The 23328-nt window shown below is 45.2% G+C and overlaps 1 protein-coding gene across 1 annotated transcript in view; it reads right to left on the bottom strand.

Annotated features, from left to right (window-relative positions):
• Positions 1-1508, bottom strand: part of GATB (glutamyl-tRNA amidotransferase subunit B) — an 85840-nt gene extending 84332 nt beyond the window's left edge. The window contains exon 1 of the mRNA XM_075543703.1: positions 1306-1508. Coding sequence (XP_075399818.1) covers positions 1306-1481 — 176 coding nt within the window. The 5' untranslated portion in view covers positions 1482-1508. The remainder of the gene's footprint in view (positions 1-1305) is intronic.
• Positions 1509-23328: the final 21820 nt, after the last annotated feature.

The following is a 23328-nucleotide window of genomic DNA, read 5'->3' as shown; positions in this document are numbered from 1 at the left end:
GTTTTAATAATTTCAACATGAGGCTCTACATGTATCTCTTTTTAGAATCTTCTAACAGAAGATTCGTTCCTTTTGAAGGTGCAGAAACATGGCTTTTAACTGAGGGGAAATAAATTAAGAGTTCATTAGAAATTCTGCATTGACTGATGAATTATTCAAAGTAGTTTCACAGTTTGCGTGAGAAAAGCAATGTTTTTTTCATCCAGAGAATCTAATTTATGAAAAGAATTACTTCTGGATATTTCCCTAATTACCTCAAAGGATAAACCAAATATTAGAAATGAGTCTTGTGTTTCTGTATGTCGAAGGAAAGCATTTGTCTTATATAATAAAGCATAAGCAGCTATTCCGCGGACACCTAACAAAGTAAGCACAACTTCCTCCATCACCAAGGGAGAAAAGAATCTTCCCTTTGCTGCAGTCTCCTACTTCTCGACACACAGACCCAAACAAACAAACCACACTGCCACCGAGGCGAACCTACAGGGCAGGGTAAAACGGCCTCCAGTGAGGTCCTGAGGCTGTAACTGCACCGGAGTAGAAAGCGTTGTCTTTCTCCCCAGGAGCGGTGGGTAGTTTTCACCTACTGACCTTGCAGGTAGCAGAACGAGTAACCACAATCACTGGGGCTCCCTTGTTCATTAAAAATTACCTCCATGTATCGCTAGTGTATTCTGGCGAATGACTTTAAGCCACCGGTGTGCAGAGCTCAAAGGGCCCTCGGTGGCAGTGGGTAAAGGACGCGGCTGACAACGGAAAGCCGAAAGGTCGGCGGTTCCCAACACGGGGTATAGAGGTGGCCGGCGACCACCTTAGAGCGGCCTTGAAAACACCACGGGGCTGCTCTCCTCTGTCCTCCACGATCACTGGGCGCCTAAGCGCGAGTTTGTTTTCCGTGTGTTAAATCAAAAACGTGTACATACAGGTTCCATTCGGATCGGGCTGGCTCATCCCAGCCCTCGCTAAGGTCGGCTCAATAGGCTGCCTCTGCTAGTGCCACCGTTTATCACATCAGGGAAGTAAATCTACTCCCGTCGGTCAGCCTTGGCGCCACGACAACCGCTTGCGGTTTCACCCTCGCAAGTTCCCCGTGTGCGTATCCTATCTGAAGACGGCCTTTTGTGTGGAGGCAGGGACAAGAGGACCTCTTTTGTGTTTCCACTGAGGGTTCACAAATCTTCGCAAAAACACCCCACCTCCCACTAAAGCTCACAGGAGAAGACGACTCGACTGCAGTTGCCACCACCTCTGCCTTCCCGCGGCCCGCCTCTCGCATGGGCTGTCAAGGGATAAAATAGCTTATACCCTTTCCTCGGCTCCTGGGCTGTGAGCAGTGGCGGCCGAGCCACTGAAATCTGTCCCCTGAGCCCGCCGAACGTGAAGCCATTCGGAGCCCCTGACCGGCGGCGAGAGCCGCGGGCAACGCCGGCTAAAGCCCCACGTCTTCCCGCACAGCCCAGGCGAAGCACGGGCGCCGCCATGGCCGAGCCAGAGTCTGGTCACGTGACACGGCGTCCCTCCACCGCGAGGCTTCCTGGGAGGTGTAGTTTCGGAGACGCGAGAAAAGCTCGACAGGCTGGGACCGGAAGACAACTACGCTGGGTCCGGAAGACTACCACTTCCATGGAGCTTTGCGGCCCGAAGGTCGCCGGAACCCGGCCGTGGAGGGGCGGGGAGAAGTAGGAGCGGATTGGTCGGTTTCTGGGTCGGGAGGTGTGGCTCCTCCTCGTCGGGTATTGGACGGGTTAGTGGCGCTGAGCTGTTGTGCTCGCCATCGGAGGGTAAGCGTTTAGTGCTTGAGGTTCCGATCCGCAGCAGCTTGGCGGGGACTTTTAGCTCCTTTACTCGTGGAGCGTAAACGACCTGGGCATCGCCGTGACGCGTTCCTGGATCACCACGCCCGCACAATCACTCAGCTCCCTTCACACATCTTTAGACTTGGGCTTACAGCCCCTGTGGCTCACAGGCTCATGGCATTTACTTTCTATAGAAAAGAGACATATAAGAATGAAATGAACAAAATAAGATAATTTCATGTAGGAAATACTGTATTTACCCAGAGATGCGTTGAGGAAAGGGGCTAAACCTACAGTTGCGCGTTTACGCACTCTTTGGAGGAACCTAAACAGCTCGCCGTGTGTGCAATGAAGTCTGCAATAGCAAGTACCTATCATCCCAGCGGACTTCGTTTCCTGCTTCCAAACTCATACCCTTTGTTGAAATCCCCACACGACAAAAGTACCATTCAACCCTTCTCTAGAATATCTATGTTTAATTCTCCAGGTAGTACTCCAGACTCTGATGTTTGCCTTCTGTCTCCATAAGCTCCGTTAGACTGGGAACCTTGCATGTCTCAATATACCTGTTACAGGCTTCTAAAAAATACTAGTTGGAAGGCATAGGTATTGTGGAAAGTGCATTTTGCCAATGATGGAATAGAGGGCCTCGGGAGTACATGGTGATGAACTGGGTAAAAGAATGGAGAGGAGAAGTAGCCCAATTTGAGTAGATTTCAGGAGTTAGGTTGAAGCACTTGGTTGGATTAGATTGTGAGGTGAGAGACAGGCTTGCACAACTGGAGATCTGATGGCAATTCGCAGAGAAAAGGAAACTATAAAAAAGCCAGACTTCCATAGTTGCCTTGGAGACAACGGAAATGACACGTCAAGTTGGCATCACTGACTACAGAGCAGAGCAAAAGCGGCATACTCTGCATTCTTCACACCAACAGTCCTGTAGTTCTTGATCAATAATTATTAATTAATCATTGATTCATTCTCATTAATACTCTTGTCAATTACACGATTTAGTCCCACGATATCGTCTTAGAGTCAGTTTTAGTTATTCTACGTACAATTGTCATTATTTGTTTTTCTGTCTTTTCTCCTTTCCAATTCCATTAGGACTGATCCAAATGTGTCCAGCAGAAGTATTTTCACAGGTCTAAGGAGGAAAATGAGAGAAACAACAGAAAATGGAAAGGGGAGGTTCCAAAATGTATCTTTTAACAGTTGCCCTTCTTGCAGATCACTCTCTAGATTCCATGAATTTTTTTCTCCTCTGAATGTCTCTACTGTGGCTTTTAGTCTTCTTGACATCTCTTCTTCATGTAATTTAAGGTGTTCTGGCCCAACTGGGCATCGGAGAGGAAGAGCCTGTGAGCTGAGCATGCTTCTGCCTTTGATAAGACTATGAGATAGACAGAAATCCTGTTCATCAGAAGTGAGTATGGGCACCCTCTACCCAAAGGAGTGGAAGGCCTTTGTTACCTTGTCCCTGGTATGTAGCATACTCAGGAGACATACATTCCTTAATACAGGAAGACTGGAGGTATTTTTAGAACCTAAGTAACAGAAAGCAGGACACCCAAGGAAACTTCTGCTTTATGGACAAAATACACTCTCATGGAATTGCCTGTTTCTGAAGACTATAACGCTGTGACAGGATGCTATTTCAGAGGTCCCCGCCCCACCACTAGAGGGAGAGAACATCCTATGCATGTCAGTGCACGTGAGGCCTTTGACAAAAGGAAGTTTCTCAAGTCCGTGCATCTTACATGTACCTAATCGTGGCCCTTTCTCAATCTCACAGGAGCACATGCTGGAAACGTTGACCTGCCATTCATGTCCCTGGATCATTCCACGATCATTTCCAGAAATGCCTGTTGATGTCCTTTTGCTTGGTCTGATGTTTTTGAGTGCCCTAGTTTCTAAGCTTCCCTCCTCCTTTGCCCTTTGGCCGTCAGGTATTCCCCAGTGAACCTTCTTCTGGGGGACCATTTCTCCTGAAAGCCAAATCTGCTCTCTGTCACACATCCTACAGACAGCTCTCTAGCAGAGAGAGAGCTATTTTGGTTCCACCCCAAAGGTGGCTGTCATCTGGGTGACATGGAGATGCGCATTTCCAGGGAGCTCAGAAAGCAGTCGGACAGGGCTTCCAGCAAGAACAACACTCATTGTGGGGAGTTTCTCAGCTTTCACTTTATCCCTGGAGGCCACCCAGGACAAATAGAGTCAGAGCACGTTTTTTGAAGGACAGAGAAGTCAGAGAAGGATTTTGAGTTATTACTTAGAAATGATGATAGTTTGGAAGGAAGGCTAAAACAACACATTTGCTTTTGTTTTATGTTCTTCACAGACTCTTAGAATGCCAGAGCTAGAACTAACTGGTTCTTCTGTGTTTGACACAAGCTCCCCAGATAGAAAGATAAATACATGGATTTCTGAACACGAATCGAATCATCCTACCACTCCCCAGAATCCAAGTTGTATTGATTTGCAATCACTCTCTTATCCTTCACTGTTGGGGGGATAAGAGAAGCAGGATGTTAAAGGCGTTCTAAATTCGTCAGTACTCTATACAGTTTGAAAGGATGATACAAGTAGTTCCAAGCTTCCATTTTTAAAAGTGCAGTAAATAATTCAAGGGGGAAGCATTAAGATTTTGAATAAAATTAAAAGAAGATCGTCTCCACCATGTGTTTGAATAATGGATCATGGCAATGTCTCTGAATATTTATTTGCATACATTTTTGCATCTCACAGTTATGTTCTTTGTTTAACTACTTATGTCCTGTGGAAGCAGCCAATGCTTTCTTATAAAGCCTAGTGAGGAGACCAATGATGGTGCATTGGTTAAGCACTAGGCCGCTGACCAGCATGCCAGCTGTTGATATCACCAGCTTTTGTGCACAAGAAAGATGTAGCAGTCTGCTTTCATAGAAGTGTACAGCCTTAGCAACCATACATTGGAATTCTACTCTGTCCTACAGGGTATCAACTCCACCACTGCACATAACAACAAACATAGCAAAAGGCACCAAGTAGTCCAGCCAAGTTGAATGCAGATGATTATCTCCGTATTTGTCAACATCTTTCTGATGAGATCACAGTGTGTCATTTCTCCCTGTCTTAAAGCTTCCCAAGAAGATAAGACTCACCAGTTGCCTGGAAGTTTTATGAAGGGAGAGAGGGCACTTAGGGCAATGTAAGTTCTCTTTAAAAGCACACACAAAAGAATCAAATTTAGCATCATGTCCAGACACTGAAAATTGACAGCATGATTTTCATACAGGAAGATGCTGGAAGTAGAGGAGATCCCGATTCTGAAAAAGCATTCTGAAAATGTTAAGGTCCTCCTTTGAAAAATCCACAGTTTAAGATCCAGTTATGTGTCCTTGCGGGGGTGGGGGGAAAGACTGGGAGAGTGCTTTGCATGTTGGGCAATGGGGAGAGCAAGATTCATTTCTTTTTATTTTACCATTAAAGTCCTGATTCTGATAAAATACAGAGGCAGAGGGAACAATTGCTTTCTCTAGAAGATTGCTTTGAGGCAAAGAAATCTATAACTTTTTCTTCCTTTCCAATTCAAGGAAATAGAACATCCTGTCCAATGTCTTTGTAGAGAGGAAGTGCTGTCTGGGGACGAGGAAACCAGGAAGCCAATGCAGGGCTGTTCCTAGGCTTCCTGACCCATAACCTGTCATCGCGCTGTGGTCTAATCTCTAGGGACCGTGTGCTGTTTTCCTAGGTTTCTTCTCACCCTGATATCTGACTAGTCCCTGGGAACAAACACGAATTATGTCCAAGTAAGAAGCTGCTCCTCAGCCCTACACAATCCCCTCGACTCACGACGTGTTTTATGCAGGAGACCCTGGTTCAATTCCTAGTGCAGGTACCTCACGCACTGCTAACCACCTGTCTGCCACTGCAGTCTTCTGTGTTGCCTGGAACTGCATTTCCAGTCTAAGAGTAGTAGGAAGAAAGGCCTGGCATCCTGCTTCCAAAAAGCAGCCATTGAAAACACTGCGGTGCACAAAAAGCCAACCTCAGCCAATCATGGAGCTGGTTCAGGACTGTGCAGCAGTTTCATGCCTGTGTGCCCAGGTTTGCCACGGGGCTGCCCACTGGACAGCAGTTAGCAACAACATAACCAAACCCCAAACCTAAGTGAGTGCCGTCGAGTGAATGCTCACTCCTGGTGACCCAGTAGGACTAGATCGAACTGCCCGGAAATGCTGTTTCTGAGACTGTAGAAAGCCCATCTCCCCCCGTGGAGGGACTGGTGTTTTTGAACTGCTGACCTATGGATAGGCGGCACCACGGCACCACCAGGGCTCCCTGCAGCAACAACAACACTCACAGCCATGGACTAGAACTGCCCCCACGGTGTCCGAGACTGTCACTTTTTACGGGAAAATTGCAAGTCGTGGGTGGTAGAATATGCGAATCCTTATGGTCCTGGAACGCGGTTAGTGCGTGGTCAGATCCCTGATACGCACTAGGAGCTCTCACCTCTATGTTTTGGAATTCGATATTTAGCTTTCAAAGTTCAAGAGCTTGTACACACACACACACACACACACACACATTTCTAAGCAGTATATCAGTTCCAGATCATACCAGGAGTTTTCGGTTTCATCTGACTTCAAATCTGAAGATGTTTGGGAGCAAAAGTGTGAAGACAGCCTCCTCTGATTTCATTCCTGAAGGGAAGGTGTATCAGAGAGCAGCCAGGTGGGCGACAGGAGGGAACAGAAAGCCTTCTCTTCCACATCCTGCCAGGTGATGAGCGTCACAACCTGCACAGATCAGGTCCGAACCGGTCTCTCTGTATTGGGATTGCCCCTGATCCACAAAAGGGTGGCTCTGCACACAGCACTGAAGGCTGCCGTGCTGTTGGTACCACAGCCTTCAGGACTCACCGCCGCTCAACGTGCAGCCCTGAGAGGACATGAGCGCTCATGAAGAGCTGCCAGATTGAATCAAGATCAAGCAGCTCCATTCAAACACATTAGCAATCAAACGATACACCGACGGAGATAAATGCAAAGAGAGAGACAGATTGTTTTCTCCCCCCAGCCATCCATGAATATTAATTAAGGAGGAAAAGACCAGCACCAACATCATTCCTGTCTCTGAGTCTGACTCGCGTCCTAACTCACCACTGACATTTGATGCCTTGGCCCAGCAGTGGCTGGTCCCACACGGTGCCAGACGGAGTGTGGCCCCACACTCGGATCAGCTCTGCCACCAACAGGCATTTTCCCTCCTTTTACATGCAGGAAAATGGGAGGGTGGAAAAACAGTGATTGAAAGATATAACCATGCTTTCCAAAAGGCAAAAGAAAGCACGGCTGTGTAAAATGCCACTCTCGCAATCACTGGGCCTACCTAGCCTGCTCTTCGATCTTTATTCTCTCTCTAAAGTGACTGTCTTTATTTAATTAATTTTTTTTTAATCTAAAGCTCCAGAGCTTAACACAGCGTTCCACTGGGCAATCAGTCTAAAGCTTTGTAAAGAATCAGGTCCTTTCAAAACAAACAGGCAAAACAAAACAAAACAAAAGATCTGTCTCTCTTCTGGGTCACATGTGGTACATCGCTGGCTTTTGATTTGTTGTTTGTTTTTGTGCGTGTGTTTTTGGAGGGGGGCTGCCATGGTCCATTGTGGAGCATCTTTAGAGAGCATTTTACTCGTGATTCAGGTCCCCTGCTTTACAGCTTTAAATAGAGTTATTTAAATCAATGCTCGCCCTTCCCTTGACTACTTGGAACCTCGCACAATCTCCTGGAATGGCCTCACAATTATTGAGGGTCACTCTGACATTTTTCAATCTCTCGACATTTATTGTGCTTAGCAGATGTCACAATGAAAAATCTTGGAAAAGAGAAACATCTGCCTTGCTTAGTTCTCTACACTAGCCATCCCCCTCACCTCCTCATCTTCAGCACCTGGGGGCTTTCTCTGGAGATCTGTGACAAGAACATTAACAGCAATGGATGGACCACCCACCACCATAGCTCACTTCCCTGAGGAGGCCCAGGGTGTTTTGTGGTTGGCTTAGCTTCTGCTCAGCTGATTTGCTGCCCTTGTGTTCTCTTTACCCAACAGAGATATTGGGTGTCATTTAATCCAGAGATATTCCTTTGCGATGGTGTGCAGTGGATCAAATGAGCTGTGCTTTTCCCTGTGTAAGTTAATAGAAATCCGTGAAACTGGAAAAATAGAGTGGGGTCTATATTTTTGGTTGGATTTCTATAGCTCCATTGAGTCAACTGTTGTGTTTAACTAACAAATAAAAAACGGTATTATTCATTTTCAATTGTCAAGAGACAGAAACTTGGGAGTGTGGTAATTTTCACCCTGTCTGAAATATAATGTGTCAAGACGGACCAAATTACAGGAAAATCAATTAGTTTCTGTTACAAGAGTCACAGATCCCAGATCCTATCTGTCTCTGGTTACTGTAGCTAATATCTGCCCCTATCCAAAGGAATTGTTACAAGAAAACTACCCATAGCATATTTTTTTCTACAGCAAAACCCTGGTGTGACCTAGCATTTAATCCTCATCAGTGAACGCAATGCATTCTTCTTTGAAGAACAACCTTTTCTTCTTGTGCTTTTAAATCGCAGACTCTTGAAAGAGCAGTTTGCATGTTATTTCCTGACGCCTAGAATTCCCAGTCGGAAAAAAAGTCTGTGTCAGGTCGAGACCACGCTTCCCAGGCATTCAGCTTCACTCAAGTCTGATCTACGGCACAAACGCTCTCCTAGCTCGTGGTATAAGGCCCTCACTCAATTGGACACATAGGAGACTTGACCTTCTGGTCAAGATGTACTGTCAGAACATGGTGGAAACCTTTACTGAGCAAACCTTACAAATGCGAAGCCAGAGTCTCTTGACACATCCTCCAGTTAGCCCACACACTTCTGAGGGCAGTGCTTCCATTTCCATAATCCTCCCCTGCAGGGAAAAGGCAAGCTGGGCATTCTTGATGGACTCCAAATGTGCTCCTCCTAATCTCTGTAAGGTTTGCCAGGGAAATCCCATAGGACAGCTCTTGCTACCTTTGAAGAATGAGGAGTATTGTGACGATGGGAAAATAAAAAAATCCTTGGCACAACTTTGCCGACCTTGTTTCTCACCAAGGCAGTTTTCGATTTTTAAAAAACTTCTTCCTAATGAGTCCCATGATCATTCTGTGAGAATGAACCTTTGAGAAAATCTATCAAAACGACCCCTTTGGATGAACTGAAAACCAGTTGCCATAATCTTCTGACCTGACTTCTCTGCCTTGGATTGATCTAGCCTAGCAGCCCCCCGCGGAAGAAAGACTGGTGAAGAATGGACGCATTTGATGGTGGAGCTGGAGAAGAACACTGAAAGTACCACGGACTGCTGAAAGGACAAACTGATCTGTCTTGGAGGACGTTCAGGCTGGGTGCTCCTTAGAGGCAAGGGTGGTGAGACTTCATCTCACGTGCTTTGAACGTGTTATTAGCAAAGAGCAGTCACTGGAGAAGGACATCTTGCTTGGTCAAGTAGAGGTGCAGCGGAAGAGAGGAAGACCCCCAAGGAGATGGATTGGCACAGTGGCTGCAACAATGGGCTCAAGAACAGGAACAGTTGTGAAGATGCACAGGGTGGGCAGTGTTTTGTTCTGTTATGCAGAGGGTCACTGTGGGTCATCACCAACTCCCGGGTACCTATTAACAACAATAGCAGATCCCCTGGGGAACAACTGTTTGGATCGGGCACTTTCTTGAAGACAGCCCAGTGAGACTGACAGAGGTAGATAGATAGATAGATAGATAGATAGATAGATAGATAGATAGATAGATAGATAGATAGATAGATAGAATGTGTAGCTACCACAGACCAAAGAGACATGTTTGGGAAAAGCCTGCATGAATGAATTAGAACTGTAGTCATGGTATTCTTTCTTGTAAATCTAGGTCCAAAATTGTCTTAATGTTACTGTCTCATAGCTTTACAGTTGAACATGACTTTCTGGTAAGATAAACAAGAAAATAAATTTCACTTTTTATGGTGAATGCTTTCATTTCAAAGGTTCATTCCAGTGCCAGATAACTTTTTAATGCTGTTCCTAAGGAAAACCAAATAAATAAAAAAATCATGAGTAATAGATAGAAACATTTTTTTCAATTGAACAAAATTTATTATTGATGACACGATATTACTAATTTATTCTTCCCAATATATCTTAGGTGACCATATCTGCAGCATCTTTAATTATCATTGACTTGTACTTAAAATAAAATACAGAAGCAGAGGAATTGTTTTACAGAGTTTTGAAGCCAAAAAAAACAGAAACAAAACAAAACACTGTAGAAAATCAATTTATCCCTCCTGTGTTATCTAGGACCTATAATTAATGCTATATTTGTGCCCACTCCAGGGAAAGGTGACCCAACAGAATGTGAAAACTATGAAATAATATTGATAATATCACATGCAAGTAAACGTTTGCTAAAGCTAATTCAAAAGTAGTTACAGCATTGCGCCAACAGGGAACTGCTAGATTTCAAGCTGGAGTCAGAAGATGTGGAATGAGGGATATCATTTCTGATGTTAAATACATCTTGTTGAAAGTAGAGAATAGTGGCCAGATGTTTACCAGTGCTTTGTTGACTATGCAATGATATTCGACATATCATTGATGATAACAAAGTATGGACAATATTGCAAAGAGCGGGACACTGCATTGTGCTCATGTGGAACCAGAACAAGAGGATGCTGAGTGGTTTGCAATCAAGAAAGGTGTGTGTATCCTTTCCCAATACTTTTATTCAATGTCTATTTTGAGCAAGAACTTCAAGAAGCTGGACTATATGAAGCAGAATGAGACATTAGCATTGGCAAAGGCTCATTAATTACTTGAGATATGCAGAAGAATATACCTTGCTAGCTGAAACTGAAGAGGACTTGGAGCATCTCACCAATGAGGAGCAAATGCTGCAGTCTCCCGTTTGGATTGTATTTTACTCTTAGGAGAACAAAGCACCTGGACCATAAGCAACATCAGGATGTGGGAAACAGGGGTGACCTCCTCAAGGGTTTCCTTTTACTTGGATTCACAATCGATGGCCATGACGCAGCAACCAGGAGGTCAAGTCTCCTGCAAAAGATCTCTTGAAATTGTTCAGAAGCAAAGATGTCACTTGAGGGACTCATTGCTCATTAACCCAAGCCATAATGTGTGTCAGCGAGGCTCTGGGTTGCTGGTGAAATGTCCTGGTTCAACCCTACCAGCTGCTCCAAGTGCGAAAGACGAGGCTGTGTCTTCCTGTGAAAAGTTTCCAAGACTTTGAAACCCAATAGAGGGTGTCTGCAAGTCAAAATCAACTACGGCAATGCGTTTGGTTCTGGCTTTCATATGCATGTGAAATCTGGACAATGAATACGGAAAACCGCCGAGTTAATGACTTTGGATTTTGGTGTTGGCAAAGACTAGTCAATAAATCAAGGATGAACAGAAGAAAGAACAAATCTGTCCTGTGAGAAGTACAACCTGAATGCTCCTTAGAAGTTAGGATGGTGGGACTCCAACTCACATATTTCAACCATGGTGCCAACCAGGGACCAGCCCCAGGAGAAGGACACCATGCTTGGTAAAATGGATGGTCATTGCAAGAGGAAGACCCTCCATGGGATGGACTCACAGTGGTTGTAACAATGGGTTCAAGCAGAGCAACAAAGTGAGGATGGCTCAGGGGGGAGGGGCTGGGGGGGGACAGTGTGCTACTGTACATAGTGTTCTTATGAGTTGGAACTAACTCAACAGCACTTAACTACAGCAATGTAATTTAAAAAATCAAAACACTTAAAAATGATCATCTCTCCTGGGCATGTTGGAGCAACAATAATCTAGCTGAGAGGAATTTCTAAGAGGCAGAAGAAGAGCAAACATGATGGTGGGACAGTAGGAAGGTGAAAGGAAACAGAGGAAAGATCTAGGAAGCAAAGCTATGGACAGAGGTATAAATATAGGCTGTACATATGTAACTAATTCATTCATAAAAATAGAGATATTGGTGTATGTACATATATTTATGTGGCAAGACTCTGAGGTAGCAGGTGGACTTTGGGCCTCTGCTCAAACCCTCCATCAGTTCATGAACACTTTGTTCTACATCCTGGAGTTCTGTGATGCTCACCCTCCCGGCACAATCAATGAAGACAAAATGGGTGCATAAGCAAATGTGGCGAAGAAAGCTGATGGTGCCCGGCTATCAAAAGATATAGCATCTGGGGTCTTAAAGGCTTGAAGTTTAACAAGCAGCCATCTAGCAGGGAAGCTAACAAAGCCCACATGGAAGAAGCACACCAGCCTTGCGATCATGAGGTGTCAGCAGAATCAAGTAACAGGTATCAAGGGACTCCAAACAAGCAAACAAAAGCATATTGTTGAGAATGAGGGTGATTGGAGGAGAGACCCCAAACCCAACTGTAGACAATAGGACGTCCCCTCACAGAAGGGTCACAAGGAAGGGATGAGTCAACCAGAGCCCCAATGAAACACACAACATTCCTCTGATTCCTTGAGACTTCCTCAGCCCCTCCTATCGTGACCCCAGTCCTACCTTTCACTGCAGGCTAGACTGGAGCATGTACACAGGTACAGATAAGAGCTTATGACACAAGGAATCCAGGTCAGCTAAGTCCCTCAGGAACAGAAATGGGAGTAAGGGATACCATGAGGGTAGGGGTGGTTGTGGAGGGGAAAGGGGGAGGAAGAGGGGAAACTGATCACAATGATCGACACACAGCCACTCCCACCCCAAGGGGACGAACAACAGAAATGTGGGTGAGGGGAGAGTGGTCGGTGTAAGATATGAAAATAATAATAATTTCTAATCTATCAAAGGGTCACAAGGGGAAGGGGGGAGGGGAGAGGGAGAAAAAAAAGAGGAGCTGATACCAAGGGCACAAATAGAAAGTAAATGTTTACAAAATAACGATGGCAACATATGTACAAATATGCTTGATATAATTGATGTATGGATTGTTATAAGAGCTTTAAGAACCCCCAATAAAATGATATTTTATGAAAAATAAATCATCTCACGAATTGAATCCCAGCATGGTACTGCTTTTCTGTGGAGAACTTTTTATGAAATGAAAGTTTATTTATAGCTAGAAAGTGACTCAAGATGCTACGGAATGAAAGAAAATCACACCCTAGAGTTGTTGTTCAGGGCTGGTTAGTGCTCTCCTCGAATGCTCAATTCACTCAGAGGATTGCTTTTAATCTTCTGAAGCAAAAGGAATTTCATAAATTAAAATTGGTGGCCAGATGGAATTTCCTGATTAATTTCTTAATGTTTGGTGCTAAACGCAATAATAAAAAGGGGAGGTCTGAGCGAAAACTCAGTCAACATTTCGTCAAGTATAAAACTGGCTGTAAACATGCACTACCCCTTCCTTCAGAGTTTCTGCCCCTTTTTCGTGAACAACCTGACTGCACCTTGAAAAGTGAACAAGCTCTCCTTCTGCTTTCCATTCCTTTCCACTCATTCAGTCCACTCAACTTCCTTCTTCAGTTCATTTTCTGTTTATTCATTACTAGTTACAAGGCTTGGTAGTGTTGCAGGGCTCCCCAGGGTCAGTTCGAAACCACCAGCCTCTCCTTGGGAGAAAGGGGAGGCTTTCCACTCCTGTAAACAGTTACAGTCTCAGAATCCCACGGAAGTCACTGTGGATCGACATCGACTCGATGGCAGGGAATTTAGTTTGGTTTGTAACTACGGGCTTAGGAGCCCTGGTAATAGGGTGGGGTACTAGTTGGGCTGCCAAGCACAAAATCAATAGTTCAAAACTACTAGGCGCTGAGCTGGAGAAAGACAAGACCTTCTACTTCTATAAGGAAGGAGTTATAGTCTCAGAAGCCCACAGGGGCACTTCCCCCTGACCTATGGGTGACCCTGAGTCAGAAATGACTCGAAGGCAGTGAGTTTGGTTTGTGTGTGTTACCAGCTCAGTCCCAGGACTTATTTGGTCTTCTGTCTTATGGGCCCTGGGTGATGCATATTTTTCACAGTTTGTGATAATAAATTGGAGTCCCTGTATGGGACATATGGTTCAGGGAAAAAAAAGAGCTTGGCTATTACCAAAATGTTAGAGAGTCCAGTCCCCCATATGTTAGGCAAGGTTCTCTAGAGAACCTATATCCATACATAGCATGAAGGAATATAACAGCTAATTAGTCCACAGAGGACTCGATTCAACTCACTTCGGTGGAACAGTTAATATCCTGGAAGTCCTACAACTCATGACGGCTGCTGGGTCAAAGGTCAAGTCTTCTGTTGGGCAGTGCAGACAGTCTGGCCACAGGCAGCAAACAGCAAAGTGGGTCATCAACAGTCAGCAAGACGACAGGATTTGACAGCCCCAAGCTCAAGCTTGCCAGTGTGGCAAAGCAGATCCCAAAGGCACCTCAAGCTTCAGCGTCACAGATTTGTTGTTCCACAGGTAGTGTAGCTCATAAGTTGAGGCAGAGAACTAGCTAAGGCAGCCACTTGCTGGTCTGATAACCAGAGAGCAAGAGAGAGAGGGGATGGACTTGCTGAGCCATTTATCTCTTTGGCATCCAATCAAACTGGGATCTTATTAATCCTATATGTTCCTATTGGCCAGGTTGGTACAATAAACCTACCTATCACAGTACCTCAGAAGAAAAGCTTTGAAATCTAATGTTTTTAAAAGTCCCTAAGACTCTATGGAGGAGTTCCACTCTTGTAACACACGGGGTCATTATAAGTGGACGTTGGCTCAACAACAAAAGCAGATTGACTTGTTTATCCTTAAATCAAGGGCCCAGCTTCCCTAGGTAGTGCAAATGCCTTGACTGCTAACTGAAAATATGGTCCACCCAGAAGCACCTCAAAATGGGGTAAGATACGGCCATATATTACAATAGCATAAACTATATAACAATAACAGTAAGAGTTCCTGGGGGGGAGGGGATAAAGAGGAGCTGATACCAAAGAGTTCAAGAAGAAAGAAAATGTGAAACTGATTGTAGTAGCAATTGTACAATTATGCTTAACCCATTTGAATTGTGGATTGTTATGATAGATGTAAGAGCTTCCCATAAAGTGATTTAAAAAAATAAAAAGCCTGGCGATCGACTTTTTGACAATCCATTGAATCCCCTGGGGCACAGCTTACGCTGTCACACACAGGAGGGGCCCGGAGTCTGACTCTGTCAACAGCAACCTGTTTATGGTTTTGCAGAAAGTATTCGTTTTTTTTTTACCTACGTTCTGTGGGTTCTTTTTTTTAAAATCATTTTATTGGGATTCATACAACTCTTATCACAATCCATACATACATCAATTGAGTAAAGCACCCTTATACATTTGTTGCCCTCATCATTCTCAAAATTCGCCTACTGCTTGGGTTCCTGGACAGAAAGTATTCTTTGTGGGAACTGATTGATCACAATGATCGATGTCCCCTACAAGGGGGACAAGTAACAGAAATGTGGGTGAAGGGGACAGTAGTTGGTGTAAAATGTGAAAATAATAATAATTTATAAGTCATCAAGGGTTCATAAGGAAGGGAAGAGAAAAATGAGGAGCTGATACCAAGAGCTCAAGTAAAAAGAAAATGTTTTGAAAAGGATGATGGCAACATATGTTCAAATTTGCTTGATACAATGGACATATGGATTGTTGTGGGGGCTATAAGAGCCCCCAATAAAATAATTAAAAAGAAAGAATTTGGGGGATGGTGAAAGCAAAGGGGAGTATTCGCCCTATATTTTCTTTGCCCATTCACTCTCAGCATAAATCCATTAGGCTCTATCAGTATTAAAGAAACAAACTCATGGAGGAGAAAAGTCTGTCCGACAAAACAGTGAGAGTTTGGGGGACAAGACCCCCATCTCTCATTAACGGGTGTTCCTTCAGTTCTCAGAGCTACGATGGATGTGCCGGGTACCATTTACACACTGCTCTTGGGAAGTTTCCCCTTCCTCATCTCTCCACTTCTGTTCACTTGGTCAGAAATGGCCAAACTATGCTCATACTCCATGCCCCTACAATGGCTTATTTGTGGGGTTCAGTACTACAGAGTGTTTTCAGAGTGTTGGAAAGCAAGGTTGTCACTGTGAGGACTGCGGCTCACCTGGTACAAGTTGCAGTGTTTTCAGTCACTGCATACACATGTGGACGTTGGACATTGGATAAGGAAGACTGAAGAAGAATCACTGCATTTGAATTATGGTGCTGGGGAAGAATATCGAAAGTATGATAGGCTGCCAAAAGAACAAGCACATTTGCTTCAGAAGAACAGCCAGGAGGCTCCTTAAGGCAAAGATGGCGAGACCTTGTCTCAAGTACTTGGGACAGGTCATCAGGAGAGATGGTATCTGAAAAAGGACATCATGCTTAGTAAAGCTAGAGGGGCAGCAAAAGAGAGGACGGCCTTCAATGAGATGGACTGACACAGTGGCTGCAACAATGGGCTCCATTATAGGAAGGATGGTGAGGCTAGAGCAGGACTGGGCAGTGTTTTGTTCTGTAATACTGAGTTAGTCTGGGCAAACTAGGCAAGTGAAGCCACAGAAACTCAGATATGTATAAGAGAGTGTTATATAAAGGATAAGTGTACATTCAGAAAGCATCCCAACCCCGTCCAGTCCAAGCCCATAAGTCCGACTTAGCCCCAAATCCTCCTCAATCTCAAAAACACACACAATGACGCTGAATGCAGGAGGATCACAGGCCACTTGGTAGAAAGTCTTTGGATCCAGTGGCGGTGTAAGCATCTCATCGCTGGCAGGGGTCTCCATGAGGCTTCTCCAGCACCCAGGGCTACATCAGGGTAAGTCCATGTGGCTTCTCCTCAGGGATGTCTTTCAGGAAGTGAGCCTTGCCAGCTGAGGCAGAGAACTGGCTAAGGCAACTCCACCCTGGTCCAACCATCACAAAGCGAGAGACCAGAGAACCAGAAAGGCGAGGCTCACCGAGCCATTTATCTCTCTGCCCTCCAATTAATTCCACATGTGTTTATGGACCAGGTTGGCATAATAAATCTTCACTATCGCAAGTACATAGGGTTGATATAGGACAGAACCGCCTCGGTAGCAGCTAACAACAACACCAGGAGCAAATTAAAGAGTCCTGTAAGCAGGGTTGATCCATCGGCTGCTAACAGGAAAGTTGGCAGTTGGCTTCCTTAAAGATCAAAGACTTACCTGCGGTGGAGCAGTCCCACTCTTTCCCATGGTGCTGTGAGTTGGAATGGACTCAACAGCACCAGGTATGGGTAGTGCCAAATTAAAATGTACAACTTCCTGTTTAAAAAATTGAACATTTTGGAGGCGGCAACGGTAGAGCACTAGCTCGCCATGGCCCTTTCAGAGTTGTACCGGCGTCTGCCCATGAGGTGCAGTCTTGCTCCATGTTGTCCCAGGGGAAGATGCTACCAGGTCCAAGTCATCCCAGAGCCCTTTCTAGTTTGCAGAACTGAGCAAAGACTTTTGCCATCCATGGGTAGAACTGGAGACCTGCAGGGGAAAGGAGGATCCCCAAGAAATCATCACGGGTCCGGTAGGTGCAATTGTACACTGATAATAAGTAAAGATTATAGTAAAGTCATAGAGAGCATGAGAGATAGAAGAGAGATTGAAGTAATGGAGTCAGACACAATTCATGGTAGTGTGCTCACCTCAACCCCACTTAGTGGTCCTCATGGGTAGAGCCCTGGGAGTGAGAGCAGGAGAGCCCCAACTTTATTGCTAACCAAGGGTTATAACTAGTTAGGGTGGTGTGATCACAGCTAACCACACGTCACAGGAAGGGGCAGTACACATTATAGGAAGGGGATGTACGATAGGCATAACCATAACAGGAAGGGGACTAGAGGTATACATGTGACAAGATGGGCAGACCCTAGATTCATGATGGTAGCCTAATCTTGGTCACCCTTGGGTGGGCTTGACCTCTCAGGGATCTCCTACAAGGAAACAGTCAACTACTATCCTTATGAGAAGGGAGTAGGCCCTACTTGTTGTGGGATAAACAGTGGTGACTGCTTGCTCTGGATGGCTGATAAACCTCAGGGAGAATAACTCCTGATCTATTTCTGATGACCTCCAAGTGTATAGTCATTCACAAGCAGTTAAGTTTGGGATATATTTGGGGGAGACAACTTGGGAGAAATCTTTCTGTTTCCCACAGAGCCCTATCAGTAATCTTCCTTCCGGCCACATGGAGAAAGCCATTGCCACACAGAACACACACCCCTCCATTCTATCTCAGATCGAGGCAGCAGGGTTGGGCACATGCCACAAATCTCATCTAAAGCCCAGTGATCAGCAGTTTCCTGTTCATAAGCCATGCACTCAGGTGGTTAGAAAACCAGCATATTCCAGATTTGTGATACACCAAATCTACAAGCAGAGTCTATGAGACCAACGTCATCCACAACCATACGTGAATGGGAATGCGCAAGAGCTGCTGAGTACTCATCTTTCTCAACCAAGGTCCATATAAACAGACATTCGTCCATACCTTGATGGTGCAGTGACCACTAGGACTGGAACTGCGATTCTTTGGGGCCAGTCACAAACCAAGCCCCCTTTTGAGCATTCCGATTTCAGGGTGATTCTGACTTCTTCTATAGGGGGAAACTAGTGGTGCAGTGGTTATGCTTTGGGTTGCTAACTGCCAGGTTAGAAGTTTGAAACCACCAGTTGCTCCTTGGGAAGAAGAGGCTGTCTATTTCTGTAGACAGTTACAGGCTTCGAAACCCACAGGTGCAGTACTGACCTGTCCTCTCGAGTGGCTACGAATCGGCATTGACTCAATAGCACTGAGTTTGGTTTTGGTGTTTCTGGAGACCTACACCAGGGTGTGTCTGTTGTCACAGTTGTTTCTGTCCTTTGCCAGTAGTGTGTGCCGCATTCCCATGAGTTTTCTCAGAGGAGTCCCTCTTGTATATGGAGAAAGAATGGGATCTGGTAGATTGCCTGCCCAGCATTTTTCTGGGCACTGGTTCTAGAAGGCAAGTTTGGGGCACAATTTCCATGACTTTGGAATTGTCTTGTTTCTCTTCTGATCCTTATCTTCAAGGAATAAACAAGGAGCAGAGTGAGAGGATATGTTCGGGACAATTTACATTCAATAAGCAATCATTTCTCAACTCATATATGGAAACGTAGGCGAAATTCAGCTGGATTTGTTGTGCTATCTCAAGTATGCCAGAATATGAGCTGCACATAGATTGAAATCTGTTCCAGTGAGGACCCCTCAAATATCACCCAGAAGATAGGCTCATAGATACTGAGGCAGTTTGTTTATTGCGCCAACCTGGCCGATAAACACATGTAGGGTTAATTGAAAGGTGGAGGGATAAATGACTCAGTGAGCCTCGCCTTTCTAGTTCTCGGGTCTTTTGCTTTGTGATGGTCAGACCAGGGTGCAGCTGCCTTAGCAGTTCCCTGCTTCAGCTTGCAAGTCTGACTTCCCGCAAGACATCCCCAAGGAGAAACTGCATGGACCTACCCCGATGCAGCCCTGGGTGCTGGAGCAGCCATGTGGGGACCCCTGCCAGTGCTGAGATGCTTACACATTCATTGACTCGGCTTTCCTCCTGTAGTCAGCATCATAGTGTGTGTTTTGTGAGATGGAGGAGGTCTTTGTGGATTGGTGTCGGACATATGGGATAATGTTGGACTTGTGGGCCTGGACAGCACTGGGTTGGGATGCTTTCTTGGTGCACACTTAACCTTTATATAAAACTCTCTCTTATGCATGAGTTTCTGTGGATTTGTTTCTCTAAAGATTCCAGACTAATACAGATTCAAAGCAGCCTGTGAAATAGTTATGCAAGATATAATTATTAAGGCAATGTTTTTAATGCCATCTTTTTGGGAAGTCATAAGGAAAGATGCAGATTTCCAGCACAATGAAAGCTCCTATTTCTAGCATGAAGCTAGATTTACTCAGATCGCTTCCCCCAACCCCCTCAATCATTGCTGGATTAATATCCCGATCCCAGCTTCGGGGCATGTCTCAGAGGTGAGAAATTGATATGTGCCATAATGATGACTTGCTCATCTATTAATATTTTCAGCTCTTTCGATTGAATACAATTTAGCCTTTTATCTCCCAAGTAACAACACACTAAAGCCAAGGCGGGAGCTACAGGACTTGGATGAGGACATGCCTGCAAGGACAGTCCCTCAGGGAGAGGTCTTCTACAAATGTCCGCAAGATTATGGCCATATGTCTTTCTGGAACTTTTGCCAAGATAGTCACAGGATCCGAGTGATTTCTCCGTGGCCATTATGCAGTGTCACATCTTACTGAGCCAAAGGAATAAATTCCAGACATGCAGAACACACATCCCTTCAGACTGTCTCAGACACACTGTCAAGTCCACAGCGTTCACGCACAAATCAAAAGGGCAGCCAAGGCCCTAAGACTTTTTCTGGCTAACCTTTCGCTTATTGTCTGCCTTTCTAATGCAGTAGAGTGAAAAATCCACGGCCAGCCCCCGGCCCTCCGCACTGCCTTTCCCCAGGAAGGTCTTCCCAAGCTAGGAAAAATAAGAGTGAGTGAGATAGCAGGGAACAGAGGGAGGAGATTTCGTCAGGCAGAGGAGGAGAAAGACAGAATATATATATTCTGTCTTTGAAAGGACCTACCATGGGGCTTTGGGGGACTGTGCTGCCTGTCTTTTCAACCTCCTGGGAAAGCTTCCTCCCCATGCCAGCCCTCCTCCTCCTCCTCCTCCTCAGTGCTTCTCTTCCTCCTCCTCCCTTACAGTCGGTCTCCACAGCCCATTGCTTCAGAGTGTTTTCACGGTTGGACACAGTGGGATTCCTGTCAAACCACAGCTTAAACTTCTCAGAAAAGCTTTTGAGCTTTCATTTCTAGAACCAAGATGAGCCATCTGTCATATACAGTGGCATCTGCAACCGACTGCAGAAATCTCCACCTGGATGTCCCACCAGCACCTGATCAACATGCCAGCATCTTCTCCCTGCAATGGAAGGCTCTCTCTCTCTCTCTATGTCTCTGTCTCTCTATGTCTCTCTCTCTCTCTCTCTCCCCCCCCCCCTTGCTCCTTTTTGTGTGACTGAGAAACCATTCTCCTGGTCTTTCTGGTTACCAACATTGAGACTCTGTCTGCTTCTTCAGTCTCCATGTGCTTGGTGAGCACGTGGTCGCTAAGCAGAAATGAGAGGAGCCCCGGTGGCAGAGTGGTTATGCGTTGGGCTGCTGAGGTCAGCAGTTCAAAACCACCAGCCTCTTCCAGGGAAAAAGATGGGGCTTTCTATGCCTCGTTGTCAGGGACTTGGTTTGGCCTTTTTAAGCAGCAATGACACTCCGTGGGAAAGTGACTAGGCGTGTGGGTGAGGATATGACCTGTGCTTGTTGTTGCTTTCATGATTGGAGTGTGTGAGCACGATACAGCTGACAGAGCAGATTCATTTTCCACTCAACAGTTCACACGCTTCTTGTCTCCCGACGACATTGGCCGCAACCCCCTCAAGGGAACAGCGCTCATTCCACTTCTGGGTTCTCCTCTCAAATGGTTCTTGTTTCCTGCTCCATCTGCCTGCCGCCTGCACTTGGCTTTTCAGGGGTAAATCCTGACATTGTGGTCTTGTATGATTGATTCTACCGAGAAATACGTCCCTCGCTGGCATTGCTGTTCACTGCATAGCCTGTCTACCATGTGGCAGAGAGTTGGTCCCTGGCGAATGGGGTTCAGTTCCAGCCTTGCAAGGTGTCTAAGGGCCCTGCAGTCTTTGGGGGTCCACTGTTCTCTGTCAGTAAAGCTGGTCTTTTTGTAGGATTCTGAATTTTGTTCTACCTTCTTCCTCCCTCATGTCTAAGGGCCGTTTTGGACGCGCCGATTGGGAGCTACCAGTGAGACATTGAAATGTACATCTGCACAACAGCTGATGGAAAACACTGCTCTGAAAGTCAGGAAGTTGAAACAGGAAATATAGATTGGAAATTTCCAGAAGCTGAGCGGTGGTTAAAAACACGAGTGACGGGGCTTCCCATACTAGGCAGTGTATGTTGGTCATTGTCATCACTAGATGCCATCCACCATGTTGGTCCAATTCATAGCAACCATATGAACAGCCGAAGGAAGCGACACGTGGTCCTGTGCCAGCTGCACAATTGTTGCTATGTTGGAGCCGATGGTTGCAGCCACGGTGCCCATTCACCTCCATGAATGTCCTCTTCCTTTTCAGGGACCTTCCACGTTACCAAACCTGATGTGCATTTCCAGGAACTGGTTTCTCTCGATCACACCTTCAAAGTATGCGAGACGAAGTCTCAGCACCCTCGCTCCTCAGGAATATTCTGGCCGCACTTCTTCCAGGACAGCGTTGTTTGTTCTGGAAGTTAATGGCAAGGTACAGGATGATTCGACCTTTTTTCATTTATATTACTTTTTTTCCCCTGGAAAACAAAAATGAGGTTTCTAGGACAGAGACAGAGAGACAACTGCATGGATTTCTCACATTTCAACCCTATGCTTCTGGGTGGTTTAATGAGAAATAGATGTGACTTTGCATGAAGGTAGGTCAAAAAGTGTGGCCACCAGACTTCCAGTTAATGCATGCTTGGGTTCATTCCAAACAAACTGTTTTAAAGCATGTCTCTGTGATCTGTGGGTGACTGCAGATGCCTCTTTTTTTCCCCAGTAATATACTTTTTTTTTAGTCTTATTAGGTTACCTTAAAAAAAGTTCCAATCAAAACAATGGTTTTGGAAGGGATCTGCTGGGGAGGCTAAATGCGAAGTATAGAGGTCATCTCAGAAGGTGATGAGAACTGGTTTTTGAGGGATTCCCCAAGGATCCTAAGGATCCCTACTCTGGGTGGATTTTCTCAATTATGGGAGCTCATTATGAAGAAGGTTTTGGAAAATGTTTAAAACTATGTTGAATTAGAAAATGATCAGGAGGTTGTGCCAAGGACTTCATCCGTCCATCATGACCTGGCACCCGCTTGTTCTTCAAGGGTAGAATAGCTGTCCTGTAAGAATTCCATCAGGACACCCCCACTACAGAACTAATCAGGACTCCCTGCCCCACCCATCCGTTCCCCACATTCGAAGACCACTGAAGAGGAGCATGATTTGAGCCTGCCAAGGATGCCCAGACTGTCCCTTTACCTTGGTGTAGATTGAAGAGCTCAGAATTCTTTAGGGAAGGGCTAGAAAGATGGACACGCTGCCTTTAGAAGTGTATAGATTTACATGGAGAGTTTTTGAAGAAACAATAGCTTCACAGTTTGAATTTTTTAAGTAAAGATTTCCATGATTTTGTAGAAATACACTTTGACTTACTTTCATGTTTGTTGTCATGTTCTAGAGTCTATTGTGAATCAGAGCCTAATTGATATACTCGAGGTTTAAATTTAAGTCCGTGTTTCCTTTTCAGTGGATGTTTTGCACATTTTATAAAACGGGTCATCATTTCTTCCAGAGCCACTTGTGGGAAAGACTATTCTTTGTCTACTAAATTGTCTTTTCACTACTATAA

Source organism: Tenrec ecaudatus, chromosome 3, assembly GCF_050624435.1.
Source record: "Tenrec ecaudatus isolate mTenEca1 chromosome 3, mTenEca1.hap1, whole genome shotgun sequence".
Classification (NCBI taxonomy): domain Eukaryota; kingdom Metazoa; phylum Chordata; class Mammalia; order Afrosoricida; family Tenrecidae; genus Tenrec; species Tenrec ecaudatus.
The sequence above is the reverse complement of the archived record's forward strand: the minus strand, read 5'-3'. Positions and strand labels throughout refer to the sequence as shown.